This window comes from Ornithorhynchus anatinus, chromosome 3, assembly GCF_004115215.2.
Source record: "Ornithorhynchus anatinus isolate Pmale09 chromosome 3, mOrnAna1.pri.v4, whole genome shotgun sequence".
NCBI classification, from domain to species: domain Eukaryota; kingdom Metazoa; phylum Chordata; class Mammalia; order Monotremata; family Ornithorhynchidae; genus Ornithorhynchus; species Ornithorhynchus anatinus.
In genome coordinates, this window is record NC_041730.1 from 76388910 (window position 1) to 76405614 (window position 16705).

The 16705-nt window shown below is 43.3% G+C and overlaps 1 protein-coding gene across 6 annotated transcripts in view; it reads left to right on the forward strand.

Annotated features, from left to right (window-relative positions):
- Positions 1–16705, forward strand: part of RAI14 (retinoic acid induced 14) — a 153177-nt gene that overhangs the window by 12619 nt on the left and 123853 nt on the right. For 4 of the 6 annotated variants that reach the window (XM_029060516.2, XM_029060517.2, XM_029060514.1 and 1 more), the window contains exon 2: positions 13731–13814. In XM_029060516.2, the coding sequence (XP_028916349.1) occupies positions 13779–13814 (36 nt within the window). In that variant the 5' untranslated portion in view covers positions 13731–13778. Of the gene's footprint in view, positions 1–10700; positions 10725–13730; positions 13815–16705 lie in introns of those variants that run through there. The other 2 variants (XM_029060512.1, XM_039911495.1) reach the window with 1 other exon arrangement.

Sequence of the window (16705 nt, forward strand, 5' to 3'; positions counted from 1 at the left end):
GTGTGCTGTTGTAATGAAGATATACTTGATTTAAAGAGATTGTCATTACAGATCTAATCATAAAGGTTAGAGGGGATGTGTATACATGTTCTAGTATGTTGGTTTTTGACAGTTGGAAATTGCCAGAACTGGAAAAAAATGGAACGTAGTAAGCAGTGAGGTAACAATCCTGCCTTTGACATCACTACTCCCTCATGAGAGTCAGCAAGTTTTGACACAGATTTAAATAAATAATTACTGATGCAAGCAAGAACAGATGTCCTTATGTCTAACCCAAACCATGTTAGGTAAGCACAAGACAGTTCGCAAATTAGCATGGGTTTACAGATCCAATTGTCTGACATAAATTAGGTGGGACTTAGAATAAATTAAGTGGATGGTGAATAAAATTAAAAATAACTTTTAAAAATGTTTCCCCTTCCCTTCCGCCTGTGCTCTGGACACTGAAACTGCATTTCTTTAGCAAATTATTGCTCATTTGCAGTCTGATGCATGATTGCTGGTTGGTGAAAATATTTAGTGCTGGTGAAAAACTTTTGTGGATTTTGGAAGATTAAAAAAAAAAACCATGTTAGACTGACAAAAACTTTGGACGAGTTTGCAATGTACTGAAGGCTTGTGTTAGGAAAGAACCCAACCATTTTATTGTGTCCATTGCTACTATATATATCCTCTTTAGTGTTGTACTTGGTTGGGTTGGTAGGAGTGACTTTTCTTGGGAAGAAGGGGGAGATAGAGAGACAGTGGTAGTGAGGGAGAGGTAAAGAGGACACTCATTTATGAACTCTACTCTCAACCTGGTTGTGGGCAATCAATTTTATTTATTGAGTGCTTACTGTGTAATGAGCACTGTACTTATAACAGAGTTGACAGACTTGTTCCCTGCCCACAGGGAGCTTACAGTCTAGAAGGGGAGACAGACATTCATAAAAATAAATTACAGATATGTGCAGAAGTACTGTGCAAATCTAAGTGCAAGGGTGACACAGAAGGGAGAGAGAGTAGTGGAAATTAGGGCTTAGCCTAGGAAGGCCTCCTGGAGGAGATGGAATTTTTAAGGTTTTGATGGTAGAGAGAGTAATGGTCTGTTGGCTATGAAGTGGGAGGGAGTTCCAGGCCAGAGGTCGGTTGTATGTGAGGGTTTGGTGGTGAGATAGATGAGACTGAGGTACTGTAAGTCGGTTGGCATTAAAGGATGGAGGTGTTCGGGCTGGGTTGTAGGTAGGAAAGGAGCAAGGTAAGGTGGGAGAGTGGACAAGATGAATGAGGGCTTTAAAACTAATGATAAGGAATATTTTTGTTTATTGTGGTGGTTGGCGAGCAGCCACTGGAGGTTCTTGAGGAGTGAGAAAACATGGACTGATCTTTTTTTAGAAAAATGATCTGATTAGGAGGGTGAAGTATGGACTGGAGTGGAGAGAGAAGGGAGGTAAGGTCAGGAAGGAGGTTGATACAGTAATCAAGGTGTGAAAGGATAGGTGCTTGGATGAGGTGGAAAGGGCAGATTTTTAGTGAGGTTTTGAAGGTTAAATTGACAGGATACGGTGACAGATTGAATATGTGGGTTGAATGAGACAGATGAGTTGAGACTAATACCAAGGTTACAAGCTTGAGAGACAAGGAGGATGGTGGTGCTGTCTACACTGATGAGAAAGTCAAATTGATTGAGGACAGGGTTTGAGTGGAAAGATGAGTTCTGTTTTAGATATGATAAGTTTGAGGTGTCAGGGGGACATCCAAGTAGAGATGTCCTGAAGGCAGGAGGAAATATAAGACTTCGGAGAATAACAAGCGCTTAACAAATACCATAATGTTACAAATTATTCTTTGGAACAATAAACATAACCTAACTCTTAAAGAACAGTAGTACACCAAGCAGGCTATTGAACAATGGAAGAAAATACAGTACATTTAAATGCTCCTATAATGTCCAGCTTGTGTTCTTGATGCATCTTGTGTTAACAAAAATTCACCCCGTAGCACTCGTTGTATATCCAAAAGCTCAGATGTGCTCACGATAGTTTCTCCTGACACCATGTTTCATTCTATCGAGATGGTTGCACCTTTGTCACAAAGAGAGTTCCCCAGTTCTCCTGTTGGGTTTTCCCCAGATCAGATGCTCAATCAATCGTATTTCTTGGGTGGCTCCTGACTGTTAGGTTTCTGTACCTAGCCCTTTAATGAGTACATTCAAGACATGCATTCCCTGGCCTTAGATCTTAGAGTTTTATGGGAAGGCAGGCAAAAAGTATTTATAGCCAGCAAAAGGTGGAAGTAGGGTAAGGATAGAGCATTATGGGCATATCAGGACACCGTTATTATCATTATTATATCTGGACAAAAACAACCGAATAGTTGAAAGTACCGATAAATACATAACTGAAAAACACTCAAGAATAAGGTACACAACTTAAAATTACACAAGATGGGTGTTGGACAGAAGTTCCTGGGTTGATGTAACTTGACTGGGAAATAGTTCTTGGAGGAGATGGAATTCTAGCAGGGCTTTATAAATACCATTGATTGACCGATAAAGATGGGGAGGCCTTTCCTGACTTAGAGCTTATTTCCTCTTCTCCCACTCCCTTCTGCATCGCCCTCACACTTGCATCTGTTCCCTTTTTCCACCCATCCTTCAGCCCCACGGCACTTTTGTACATATCTCTAACATTAATATCAGTCTCCCCCTCTAGATCATAAGCTTGTTGTGTGCAGAGAAGATGTCTACCAGCTCTGTTGTACTGCACTCTACCAAATGCTTAGTACAGTGCTGTGCACACAGCATTCAATAAATGATTGATTATGTACATATCTTTAAATTATGTTATTGTTATTTATACGAATGTCTGTCTCCCCATCTAGACTCTAAACTCACTGTGGGCAGGGAACGGGTCTGCAGACTTTGTTGTACTGTATTCTCTCAAGCGCTTAGCACAGTGCTCTGCACACAGTAAACACTCACAAAATACAACGGATGGATTAACCGTGACCCTTGTGGATTTGAGGGTGGTAGAAGGACCCAGTCTGGGAGAACAGTGTGAGTTCACGGTTAGTACAGTCACTCATCATATCCCGACTGGATTACTGCATCAGCCTCCTTTCTGATCTTCCCACCTCCTGTCTCTCCCCACTTCAGTCTATACTTCACTCCGCTGCTCGGATTCTCTTTCTGCAGAAACGTTCAGGGCATCTCCAGTGGTTGACTATCAAACTCCGTATCAAGCAAAACCTCCTCACCATTGGCTTCAAAGCTTGCCATCCCCTTGCCCCCTCCTATCTCACCTCCCTTCTCTCCTCCATCCCAACCCGCACACTCTGCTCCTCTTTCGCTCACCTCCTCACTGGACCTCGTTCCTGCCTGCCCTGCCATCGACCCCAGGCCCACATCCTACCACTGACCTGGAGTGCCCTCCCTCCTCACAAACTAGCTCACTTCCCCCCTTCAAAGCCCTACTTAGAGCTCACCTCCTCCAGGAGGCCTTCCCAGACCAAGCCACCCTTTTCCTCTCCTCCTCCTCCCCTCCCCATCACTCCAACTCCTTCCCTCTGCTCTACCCCCTTCCCCGCCCCACATTTGTGTATATATGTACATATTTATAATTATAATTCTTTTTTATTGGTAATATGTATATATCTATAATTATATTCATTTTTCATGATGCTACTGATGCCTATTTACTTGTTTTGATGTCCGTCTCCCATTTTCTAGACTGTGAGCCCGTTGTGGACAGGGATTGTCTCCGTTGCTGAATTGTACTTCCCAAGCGCTTAGTACAGTGCTCTACATACAGAAGGCGCTCAATAAATACGATTGAATGAATGAAAGAGAATTGAGAGTTAGGTACAGTTAGAAGGTGAGCTTGGAAGGAGTGTCATGGCTAAACGGTTTATGAGTTAATTGCTTTGAATTTTCCTATTTCCACTTTGTCGGATTTGCTGTCCGACTATCCAACGTTAGCTACTATGAGTCAATCTGCCTGTGTGTTTTATTCAACAGTGGACTGTGAGCTCCTTTTACACTTATACTCTCCAAGCGTTTAGTATAGTGCTTTGCATACCTTAGGTGCTCTGCGTAACCTCGGTGTGGGCAGGGAAGGTGTCGGCAATTCTGTCGCTTTGTTCTCTCCCAAGCGCTTAGTATAGTGCACATACAGGGACAAAAAAAAAAAACTGAAACAAAGTATGGGGGGCAGGGGCTGGGACCGTCGCCTTGGAGGGAAAGGACGCTGAACCCTCCCGCAAAATTGAGGCAAGAATCCAGACTCCTCCCAACCAAAGAAGCGGGATAACGACTCACTAAAGAGTTAGGGACATATCAACAGTCCCCCATTAACGCCTAAGGACTTGATAGAGCTCCTCGCCCACTTCTTCCGGCAGAAGCCTTAATGATTCGCTAATCGCAGTTCAGAATTTGTGGATTCTCCCCCAGCTGGGTGCTATTGAGTCATCCCCTTCTAGAGGAATTTGTTCCAGCCTATCGGGTCTACAGATCGGCAGCTTCAACTCAGGACTGACTTTCTCTTACGCCCAGCACCCCTGTGTGCCTTCATTCCCCTGCCTCTGGTCTCCCTTCCCTTGCCCCCTATGCCCAGCACCCCTCTTCATCCCCCTCCACAGGCCAGCCCTCCTCAGTGCACATCCATCCACCCTCTCCCCATCCTCATCCCTGTCATCCTGCCCCAGGGCCGCTCTTCATTCACTCTCCAAGCACCGGCCCCTGCCAACTCATCTCCATTCAACCCCTTTCTACCCCTCTCACAGCTCCCACCCACGCCCCGTCCCCACAGCCTCAGCCAAGTGCTCCATCATGGGGAAGCTTCCCTTCAGTATTGGCCTGTCGCTGTCCCAATCACTCCTCCTCCTCGCCATCACTGAAACCTGACTCTCCCTAGTTGACTAGGTCTCCCCTGCTGCTCTCTCCAAATGGGGCTTCATCTTCTCCCACTCCCTAACACTCACTGGGAAAGCAGGAGGTGTCGACTTGTGCTCTAAGGTTGCTTTCGCATCATTCCACCTCCCCCATCCCCTTCTTTCCCTTCCTTCCCTTCCTTCGAAGCCCATAACATCCGCCTCTACCACCCACTCCAGATTCTAATAACGGTCATCACCGCCACTCAGGTCCCACTTCCAAATTCTTGAACTATTTTGATCCCTTGCTCACATTCCTTCTCTCTTTCTCCATGCCTACATTGATCCTTGGGGACTTCAAGATCCACACTGAAGTTCCTGATGACCTTTCTGCTTCCCGCTAATGCTTTAATGCTAACCTCACTGTGCTGACCTCTCACCCCCATCCTGCCTCTGGCCTGGAACACCATCGCCCTTCATATCAGTTATATGTCATATCATATAATTGCTCTCCCCCACTTCAAAGCCTTATAGAAGGCACATCTCCTCCAAGAAGCCTACCTTGACTAAACCCTCCTCTCCTCTTCTCCCACTCCCTTCTGCATTGCCCCGACTTGCTCCCTTCATTCATCTTCCCTCCCAGCTCAAGGGCACATTTGTATAAATCTGTAATTTATTTATTTATTCATTCATTTATTTATTTATGTATATTAATATCTGCCTCCCCCTCTAGACCGTGAACTCGTTGTAGGCAGGGAATTTGTCTGTCTGTAGTATTGTACTCTCCCAAGGACTTAGTACAGTACTTTGCACACAGTAAGTGCTCAATAAATACCAGTGAAAGAACAGTAATCTCTCAATACCATTGATTGATTTACATGAGATGTCTTATAGTTCCCTGTCTTTTCCCTTTATCTCCCTGTTTTCAATCAGTGAAATTTATATAGTGTTTGCTGTGTGCCAAGCACTGTACTAAGCACTTGTCTACAGTAAACATGGTACTTCATTCTTCATGGTACTTTTTTCATTCAGTAGGTATTTGATAAATTGTATGGCCAGTACTGTACTAAGTGTTTGGGAGTACATGGTCCCTGTTCTTAAGGAATCTTGCAGTCTCATGGGAGAGACAAGCTGATATAATTTATCTACCAAATCTGTTGTATTTTACCCTCCCAAGTGCTTGATACAGACTAAGCATTTAAATAACTTAAATACTACCATCATTATTACTGCCTTCTCATGTTTATGGATGTAGCGTGAAGGGGAGGGTGTTCAGGAAATGATGATGAAATGCAGGTTGAAAGTTGTTTTTTCTTTTAATGTACCTATAAGATGTTTTCTGGATGTGGTGAGACTTGCAGGTGAAACTGTTGGAGGGCAGTAGATTAAATACAAACAGGGTGTCGACTTGAATAATGACTTTGGAGGTGGAGGAACCTCAGGGGATGAAATAATCCTGGGATGGTTCTTTTGTCTCTGGGGATGTTTCCTGGATTAGGGTGGCTGGGATAGGCTTGACGGATGAAGAACAAGCGTTCCAGAGGAACAGACATTTCTTGGTTAGTGGCCCTGGTGGGTTCATGACTCCGCGGACGTTGATGGCAATCTTGATTCCCAGTATATTCATGATCAAGGGGAGAAAAAAACGTGGCCTAGTGGATAGAGCACAAGCCTGGGAGTCAGAAGGACCTAGGTTCTAATCCCACTTGTCCTCTGTGCCTCTGTGACCTCATCTGTCAAATGGGGATTAAGACTGTGAACCCCATGTGGGACTTGGGCTGTGTCTAAACTGATTAGTTTGAATCTACTCAGCTTTTAGTACAGTGTATGGCACATAGTAAATGCTTAACAAATGCCATAAAAAATAGTATATGATACATAAAGTAGAGCTGTCCCTTGGTTTGAAGGTGACCCTGCCAATGGTGAGATTGGATCCATGTGTGTGAAGTTCTCAGTGACACTCTTACATGCTTGCAAATGTTGTCTTTGAAAGGACAGCGTGTACCTTTTCTCGACAGAATCTGTTTTCCCCTGTGCTCCTTGTGGGCAGGAACACATTTACCAAGTTTGTTGTATTATTCTTTTCTATGTTCTTAATACAATCTCTGCACACAGCAAGTGCTCAGTAAGTACCACTAATTTGATTAGACTCTTGCTGTTCTGGATAAGAAATGCTTTAAACACCAGTTGGTTAAGTCATGAAAGTTACTCCCACCACCAGCATGTGCTTGACATGAAGAGCAACATAACCAAGTGGTAAGAGCATGGACCTGAAAGTCAGAGGACCTAAATTCTAATTCCAGTTCTGCCAATTGCTTGCTATGTGACCTTGGGCAAGTCACTTTACTTCTCTGTGACTCAGTTCTCCTGTTCTCCCCCTTTCTTAGACTGTAAGCCCCATGCGGGACAGGAACTGTGTCCAACCTAATTCATTTGTATCTACCCTTGTGCTTAGAACAGGTTTTGATGCATAGTAAACACTTAACAATTACCAAAAAAAGAGGTGATCAGGGACTACCCTACCATCCCCATCCTGAGTCTAGCTAAGGGAAACCTGTGGGAAAGCCTTCTCTTCTGCAGATTCCCAAATCCATAAAGTGTTCCCTGCACTCGGAGCTTCTTTTTCAGTCCCTACCACAGACATCTCAGGAAAATTTAATAGGTTCTCAATTTGAAAACAATGGAAACAATTCCGGTTCAATAATAATAATAATAACTGTGGTATTTATTGAGCACTCACCAAGTGCTGGGTGCTGGGATAGATTCAAGTTAATTGGGCTGGATACAGTCCCTGTCCCACATGAAGCTCACAGTCTTAATCCTCATTTAGCAGATGAGGAAACTGAGGCACAGAGAACTTAAGTGACATAACCAAGGTGGCAGAGCAGGGTCCTCTGACTTCACACATTTTAATTTTCTCTCGCTCTCTCTCCTCTCCCCCACATCTTGCCTCTGGCCTGGAATTCCCTCCCTCCTCATATCCACCAGACAATTACTCTTCCCTCCTTCAAAGCCTTTATTAAAGGTACATCTCCTCCAAGAAGCCTTCCCTAAGTCCTCTTTTCCTCTTCTTCGTCCCCCTTCTGTGGCACTCTGACTTGCTCTCTTTATTCATCCCCCCTCCCAGCCACAAAGCACTTATGTACATATTTTTAATTCATTTGTATTAATGTCTGTCTCCCCCTTTAGGCTGTAAGCTCATTGTGGGCAGGGAATTTGTCTGTTATATTGTTATTTTGTACTCTCCCAAGCACTTAGTACAGTGCTCTCCAGACACTATGCACTTAATAAATATGGTTGACCCAAAGACTCTGATTCCCAGCTCCGAGCTCTGTCTTCCATGCCATGCTGCTTTTCACACACTGCCTATATAAAGACAGGATAGAATAATTTTGCTTTTTATGTAGCTGCTTCATCTAATTGAGAGCATTTAAGCACCTACACAGCTGTTTTGAGAAAAACCTCAGTTTGATTTCCAATAGATTCTTGTTTGGTGAAATTGAGGGAAATAGCTTGGGATAGCTGAGAGAGAAATGTACAGGACAGAAATAGGAATAGGCTTTGATTTAAAGCCCTTTAAGTCCTTTAATGTCCTTTAGTGCTTTTTGGGGCTACGAAAGTTTAGGCACACAATTCAAATCCTACAGGGTGTCCTGTGATCAATACATATTAGTATTCTAATGCCCCCTTGGGGGGGGGTCTAACAAAATCCTGATGCAGTGTGAATAGAGGCTTTTCCATGAGTATGATTGACAGTCATCCTCTAAATCAAATGGAATTATCTTGTATCTGTAGACCCCAGCGCTTAGTACAGTGCTTGGCAAATACCAAGTGGTTAACAAATGCCATTATCATTAGTAGTAATAATGATAATAAACCTTTGTGCAGGCCCAGTCAATTTTCAATCCATAATCAATAAATAGTATTTGTTAAGTGCTTACTTTGTGCCAAACAGTGTTCTAAGCATTGGGGTAGATACAGTGTAATCAGGTTGTTCCACGTGGAGCTCAGAGTCTTCATCTCCATTTTACAGATGAGGTAGCTGATGCACAGAGAAGTTAAGTGGCTTGCCTAAGGTCACACAACAGACAAGTGGAGGAGTCAGGATTAGAACCCACTCCCTCTGACTCCCAAGCCCGTGCTCTTTCCATTAAGCCACACTGCTTCTCGGGGTATTTCTCTGCTTCTCGTATTTATTGAGTGGTCACTATATGCAGAGCACTGTATTAAGTGCTGGGAGAGTACACTACAACAGAATTAGCAGACAGGTTCCCTGCCCATTATGAGCTAACAGTCTAGAGAGGAAGACAGACAGTAATATGAATAATTAAGTAATTTATAATGTATAATTTAAAACTAGCATCTATTGATTGATCGAGCCAGTGTGAGACAGTAAGCCCTCATTAAATATCAATGACTTATGGAGTGATTGATCGAACTGGTGTGTCGGGGAGGGGAGAGTGTGGGACGGTGAGTTGGAAGCAGTCTTTCTTCAATGCTACTTGTTGGCAAAGAGGAATACAGCTCATAATCTCATGAATACTTTATCAGATTCAGTGGAGCTGCCGGTGATTTCCATTAATGTGGCTACTGAAAAACCTGGGGGATTTTTCTCTGCATAGTGTGTATCTTTCAAGATATTGATTTATCTATCCACCAGTTAGGAAGGAAACTCTGGGTGAGTATGGAGATGAGAGGAGATAAGAGGACAGCAGAAGAATAGATAAATTATTTGAGATAATGCTATCCTTGGGAGGCAAAGAAAAGTTATTTTGATGGAATGCTTTTTAAAATAAACTATTGTTATGGTGACCACATTAATCTTTATTAGACCATTCTGCCAGTGTAGTTTACTATGATGTTATTTAAGGGTGTATCTTATCTGCAAAACCTTCATTGTTTCATTAATTCAACCGTATTTATTGGGTGCTTACTGTGTGCAGAGCAGTGCTTGGGAAAGTACAATTCAGCAACAAATAGAGACAATTCCCTGCCCACAAAGGGCTCACAGTCTAGGAGTAGGAGGGCAGGGGTGGTAATTTGTTCAGTAGTATTCATTTGGCTCTTACTGCGTGCAAAGCACGGTATTAAATACTGGGGGAAAAAAGCATTGATGATGGTATTTGTTAAACACCTACTATGCACCAGGCACTGTATTAAGTGCTGGGGTGGATACAAGCAAATCTGGTTGGACACAGTTCCTGTCCCATGTGGGGTTCACAATTTCAATCCCCATTTTACAGATGAGGTAACTGAGGCACAGAGAAGTTAAGTGACTTGCCCAAAGTCACACAGCTGACAAGTGGTGGAGCTGGGATTAGAACCCATAACCTCTGACTCCCAAGCCCGAGCTCATTCCACTGAGCCACGCTGCTTCCCTAGTTGATGCAGGTGGGAGAACAAGAATGCGATCCCAATTTTGCAGACGAGGTAACTGAAGCACAGAGAAGTGAAGTGACTTGCTTAAGGTCTCACAGCAGGCAAATGGCGGATCTGGGATTAAAACCTAGATCCTCTGAATCTCAGGCCCATGCTCTATTCATTAGACCGTGATGCTCCCCTATTTCATTCTTGTTTTACCATTGAGGAAACTAGCAATGAACCTGGAGCCTGCCAGGATGGAGGCAGGTGACCTGACCCTGACAAATCAGACAGTCTCTGGGGAGGCAGTAAACTGATCCTGCCACGGAGATCCGTGGACTGGGCTTCCCCGAGGGAGGGCAGAGTCGACCACAGGGAGCAGCGAGGCCGGTCTGGTGGAAAGACCATTTCAGCTCTGTCTTGCCAGCCCTACACTGCCTGGATTGTGGGATGGCCACTGACCACCCTTGATGATACAAGGCATTGAAACGCTTGGGATGTCACACATGTTTATGGTGGGTGAAATGTGCTAATTATGATGCTTGTTGGCAAATAGTTAAAAGGTTTGGTGGGGAAAGGTGGGGTGGGGTGGAGAGAAGCATCTTGGTTTAGGACCTGGGTTCTAATCCTGACTCTGCCACTTGTCTGCTGTGACACTGTAAAATGGGGATTAAGAGTGTGAGCCCCATATGACTCAGGGACTGTGTCCTACCTGATTTGCTTGTATCTACCCCAGCGCTCAGTACAGTGCCTGGGATAGTAAGCACTTTACAAATACCACAATTTTATTATTATTATCATTATTATTCACAAGCACTTCTGGTATGCCTTATTCTGTGCTCATCTCACTTTGGGGTAGATACAAGTTCCTTACCTTGGACACAGGCCCTACCTGACATGAGGTAAGGAGACCAAATACCTTATCCCTGTTATACAGATGAGAAAACTGAGGCCCAGAGAGGTTCATTGACTTGCCCATGGCAATAATAATAACAATAATAATGATAGTATTTGATAAGCACATATTATGTGTCAAGGACTGTTCTAAGGGCTTGGGTAGATATAAGATAACCAGGTTGAACACAGTCCCTGCCCCCACAAGGGGCTCACAATCTTATTCCCCATTTTACATGGATTAGATGAAGTGATTCGCCTCAGGTCTTACAACAGATAAGTGGCAGAACTGGGATTACAACCCAGGGCCTTCTGACTCCCAAGTCTGTGCTCCATCAACTAGGCTACACTGCTTCTCTGGTACAATAGCAGACCAGTGGCAGAGCTGGATTTTTGGACAATCTAGATGCAAATGTTTTTATATTTGCCTCCCCTACTGGAGTATAAGTTCTTTGTGTACAGAAAATGTCATTTTATTCTGAACTTCCCAAGCAATAAGCAAAGTACATCATACTCACTGAGACCTCCATAAATGTTATTCTCATTCCTATGTTCTTTCCACTGGTGATGTCTTCATAAATTGGCTAAAATGAAGATGTGGGATATTCTGTAGTTTATCATTATTTATACTCTCCCTGTTCTGTGTATGTTTGCCACGCTCTTTCCACTGGGCCATAAATGCCTTCATAAATTGGCTGAAACAAAGATGTGGGATATTCTGTAGTTTATCATTATTTATGCTCTCCTTATTAGGCATATGTTTGCTTTATTTATGGCGTATGTACCTAGACATAACCGCCAAACTGAGAGCTGGCTATATTCACGTAGGAAATTGAGTATCTTGTTTCAGTCCAACTTTGCCATGAGTTTTGCTTCTTAGCCAAGGGAGGAGCTGGGTGTTGCCTGCTCTATAAGATCTATGATTTATCTCACTAACTACACTGCTAGTCCAATGTTACCAAACATAGCAGAATATTAGAGAGGTGCCATAAGAGAGTAGTAGAGGGTTTTTCAAGGGCCTAGTCCCTTAGAATGTTTATATGAAAAAAAATGAAGCCAGATAACTTTCCTTATCATTTATCAAACAGCTGTGCAAATCTCATGTAAATGCAACTGCTCTAATTATAGTTAACAAAAGCTAGATATTTTTTAAATTTCAGTAATTGGCACTATAGTAAGACACAGAACAGCTGTAAAATAGCTTGCATTTTTTTTCCTATAGACCAAACCAAATACTGTCCAGCCAGGGAGGGGGTGAGTGGATGGGAGAGTTAAGAGCAAAATTTGACCTTGAAAGGCATTTTGTGAATCCTAACTAGGAAACAGTGGAACATGCTCCTGATGTTTTAAGTGCTCAGCGAGAGGAAGATGTGTTGAAGTTCCTTCATTCTGAAATTGTGCTCTGCATCATTATTTTGATTTCATTTGATGCTTGTAAAACTGCAGCACCCATTTGGATTGGAAAAGAAATAAGATTAATTTGTGAATTTTCATTTCCCTCCTCCTCCCTCATTAAGATTCCTCTGTTTAATTAACATTGTGTTTGGCTCCCAAATTGAGCTGTTAGTTATGAGTAGCTCTGGTTCCCTGGGCTTAGGAGCTCTTTTGGAGGGTTTGATTGTTTCATCCTGCTTTTTCAGTAATTGCCCCATGCCATGGAAAAACACAGATAGGGAAGGAATGGAATCTGAAATCTGAACTGTTGTCCTTATCATTCTTCACTTCTGCACTCCTTCCCAAGGAAGTGAACAGCTTAACTCTTGAAAAGAAGACTATGTAGAGGAACTAGTTGTGTAAACGATATTTTACAGAAACCTTCCCTTGAGGGTAGAGTTATCCAGATGCTGTTGACATGGATATTTTGAGTGAGTGCCTGCTATTCTAAACCTCTCATTTATTTTCCCCTTTACCCAAGAATATATTGAAGAGATAGTAGTAAAGAACTTTCCTCCTTTTCAGTCATCCAACCCCAGTCCATTTTTAATCGGCTCAATTAATCATATTTATTGAGTGCTTACGGCGTGCAAAGGACTGTATTCAGTGCTCGAGAGTACAATGTAACATAATTCATTAATTCAATTGCATTTATTGAGCACTTACTATGTGCAAATGACTGTTCTAGGTGCTTGGGAGAGTACAATATAGCATCAGACATTTCCTGCCCACCGCAAGCTTACAGTCTAGAGATGAGTTTACAGTCTAGAATTAGTAGGCACATTCCCTGACCATTATGAGCTTTTTAATGAGGGATTCCCAGTCATGTTCTTCCAGGAGGACAAATGCTTCTTGTAGTGGTCCCTGAAGCTGAAGAGTTGCAGATTAAATTCATTTCTAGTATTAAATGGGCAAGGCCCACTGAAATTGGACAAAGTTATAGCATCCTTCATGTATTGACTCCGGCCTTCTTTTCTCTAGACTATAAGCTACTTGTAGGCAGGGAGTATGTCTACCAATTCTGTTGCATTGTACTCTCCCATGCGCTTAGTACAGTGCTCTGCACGCATTAAATGCCATTGATTTTTCCCTGCAGCTATAATAAAATTTTGAGTTGCGTATAACTCCGGAGAATGCACAGATGGTGTTTATTTGGACTTCTAGACACTTACTTTCCCTTCTCCTTTGCTTAGGTGTTGAAACGTCTCTTAGAAGGCTTTGGAAGGCTGAATGGGCTAAACATGAAGAGCTTGAAAGCAAAGTTCAGGAAGAGTGATGTAAGTATCCTATGACTCAGAGTCTGGCTGCTCACCCCCTGTTAGCCTGGTTTGGAAGAACAGTCCTCAGTTCCCACCTTGATAAGGTTTTTGGTTAATGAACTACAGAAAATAGAAGCATTTTGTCCCTTGTTTCAGGGTAGCATTTGTGAATGAAATGTGGGTAAAATGTTTCCGCTTGAGTCTGCAACTCTGAAGAGGTAGTCACCTGGGTGTTCTTGGCCTCCCTGAGGGTGGTGGGGAGGAAGTGTGGCAGGCTAGTGGGGAGGTGGAGGGGAGAGAAATATTCATGACTCTAAAGTAGTAGTAGATTTCAGGAAGATTTCGGTATTTAGCAAATGCCTTGAGGTGAAAGGTGCCTTATACGAGAGGCTGTTCTTATCAGCATGCTTGAATAATAATAATAACTGTAGTGATAGCTAAATGCTTTCTAGGTGTTAAGAGGTGGGGAGGTACAAAACTAACAGGGTGTAAACAGCCCCGTCCTTCATGGGACTCACAGTGTAAGGGAAGAGAAAACAGGTATCTACTTCTCATTTTACAAATGAAGAAATTGAGGCAAAGAGATGTTAAATGACTAGCCCAAGGGAATGGCGCAGGCAAGTTGCAGAACCAGGATTCGAATCCAGGTCCTTGGACTCCCAGGCCTGTTTTCTTTCCACTAGTCTTTGCACATTAGAAACCATGGTCTACATTTGACCAGGTTCAACCCCTGGAAACAGACCTGCATTTTGGTTAATTTCTGGACTTTACTGGTAAAAAATAAATGTCCTTAATGGCATTGGAGGAATTTCCCAAGGATGTTGAAATTCTTTTGTCCATCCCCATAGATAAGGTGCTGGATATAAGACCTAGTGGATAGAGCTCAGGCCTGGGAGTCGGAAGGTCATGGGTTCTAATTCCAACTCTGCCACTTGTCTGCTGTGTGATCTTGGTCAAATCACTTCACTTCTCTATGCCTCAGTTATCTCATCTGTAAAAGAAGGTTGAGACTGTGAGCCCCACATGGGACAAGGACTGTGTCCAACTCGATTTGCCTCTATCGACCCCAGTGCTTAGTACAGTGTCTGGCACTTAGTAAGTGCTTAACAAACACCACTATCATTATTATTATTATCACTATTCCCTTTCCCCCATTTCCCATCTCCCTCCTCTCTCTTCCCATACCTCCTGCTTTTAAGCTCGAGTCAATCTGACAAACATTTACCGTAGTCTGAAATACACTCAAACAAGACATCCTGCAAACTTAAAAAAAAATATGAAAAGGTAGAACCTCTTGTGGCAGAGGTTTTTTTTTTTTTGAAATATGATAATAGTTCCTGGAGACAAGGATAGCATTGGAGAAGAAGAAAGAAGAAACAGCAGATAGCCTTAGGGCTGGTTACCTCACTACTAGCCGTCCGTCCCCCTGCCCCCCCATCAGCACTCTGTATGGGGCTTGAAGGAGGAAGGCATTTCTTTCGCAAGCTGCATTCCAGATTGTTGGTAACAGAACTATTTAGAAGGAGGAGCCTGTGGTAATATAGGAGACAGAAGCCTAGCTAATACTGAATTCACACAGGGGGCTTGTAGGGACATTGTAATCTAGTTCTCCCCAAGCTTTTAACATTATGTAATCAAGATACTCCTGAGTGCTGGACCCTATTACTCTGCCATGAATGATACTGGATGGCTCGTCACACCTGCATTTTGCAATAGATGGTGATGGCAACGTTGTGGTTGTCCTGTCCCTCACGTGCATTTATGACTGCCTGTGAGCATGGCATCTCGCAGGTAGGAGATGTGAAGCTGGAAGCCCTTCACGGCCAGGGCAAATACAAGCTCCTGTTGGTGGCAAGGGGTCACCTGAGGTGGAAAGCAGTGTGGTCTAGTGGAAAGAGCGCGGGTCTGGGAATGAGAGGCTCTGGGTTCTAATTCCGGCTTAGCCGCTTGTTTCCTGTGTGACCTTGCACAAGTCACTTAACTTCTCTATGCCTCAGTACCTCATCTGTAAAATGGGGGTTAAGACTGTTGGCCTCACGTGAGACAGGCACTGTGTCCAACCTGATTAGACTGTATCTACCCCGGCACTTAGTACAGTACCTGGCACATAGTGTTTAACAGATACCGTTAAAAAAGAAAACAACTCTCCCATTTCAAATGTCCTGATCCCACAGTTCCAACTTCTCTCTCTTTAATCCAGTGGGGCACTATAGGTGAAATCTCATGTTCCTGTGAAAGAACCAGAGGAAAAGGAAGATTTTCCCCAACCATTGTGTTGCCATGATAATTAAATTCAGTCGATCAATCGGTAGGGTTTGAGTGTCTACTCTATGAAGAGCAGTGTACTAAGTGTTTGGGAGAGTACAATAGAATAAATAGACACAACCCTGCCTTCAAGAAGTTTACAATCTAAGGGGGGAGAGGCACGACATTCCATCACAGGAAGGAGAAATAATGTTGCAGAGCAGAAGGCAGAGTTCCTATAGGTGAAGATGAATTTGAGTTGGAAGAAATCAGTCTAGTGATTGGATTTCCCCCAGTAGTGCTCTGCAGTGTGAGTATATGGGTGGAGGAAGAGAACTTCTCCATTCCAAGAAAATGCTGGGAGTCAGAAGGTCATGACTTCTAATTCCAACTCTGGCACTAGTCTGCTGTGTGCCCTTGGGCAAATCACTTCACTTCTCTGTGCCTCAGTTATCTCATCTGTAAAAGGGGGTTGAGATTGTGAGCCCCACATGGGACAGGGACTGTGTCCATCTCGATCTGCCCAGTAGCTAGATTAGCATGAGAGTGTAAGCTTCTTGTGGGTGGTGAATGACTCAAATGCTTTTGTTATTATTATTATTATTATGATATTTAAGCACTTACTATATGCCAGGCACTGTACTAAGTGCTGGGGTGGATACAAA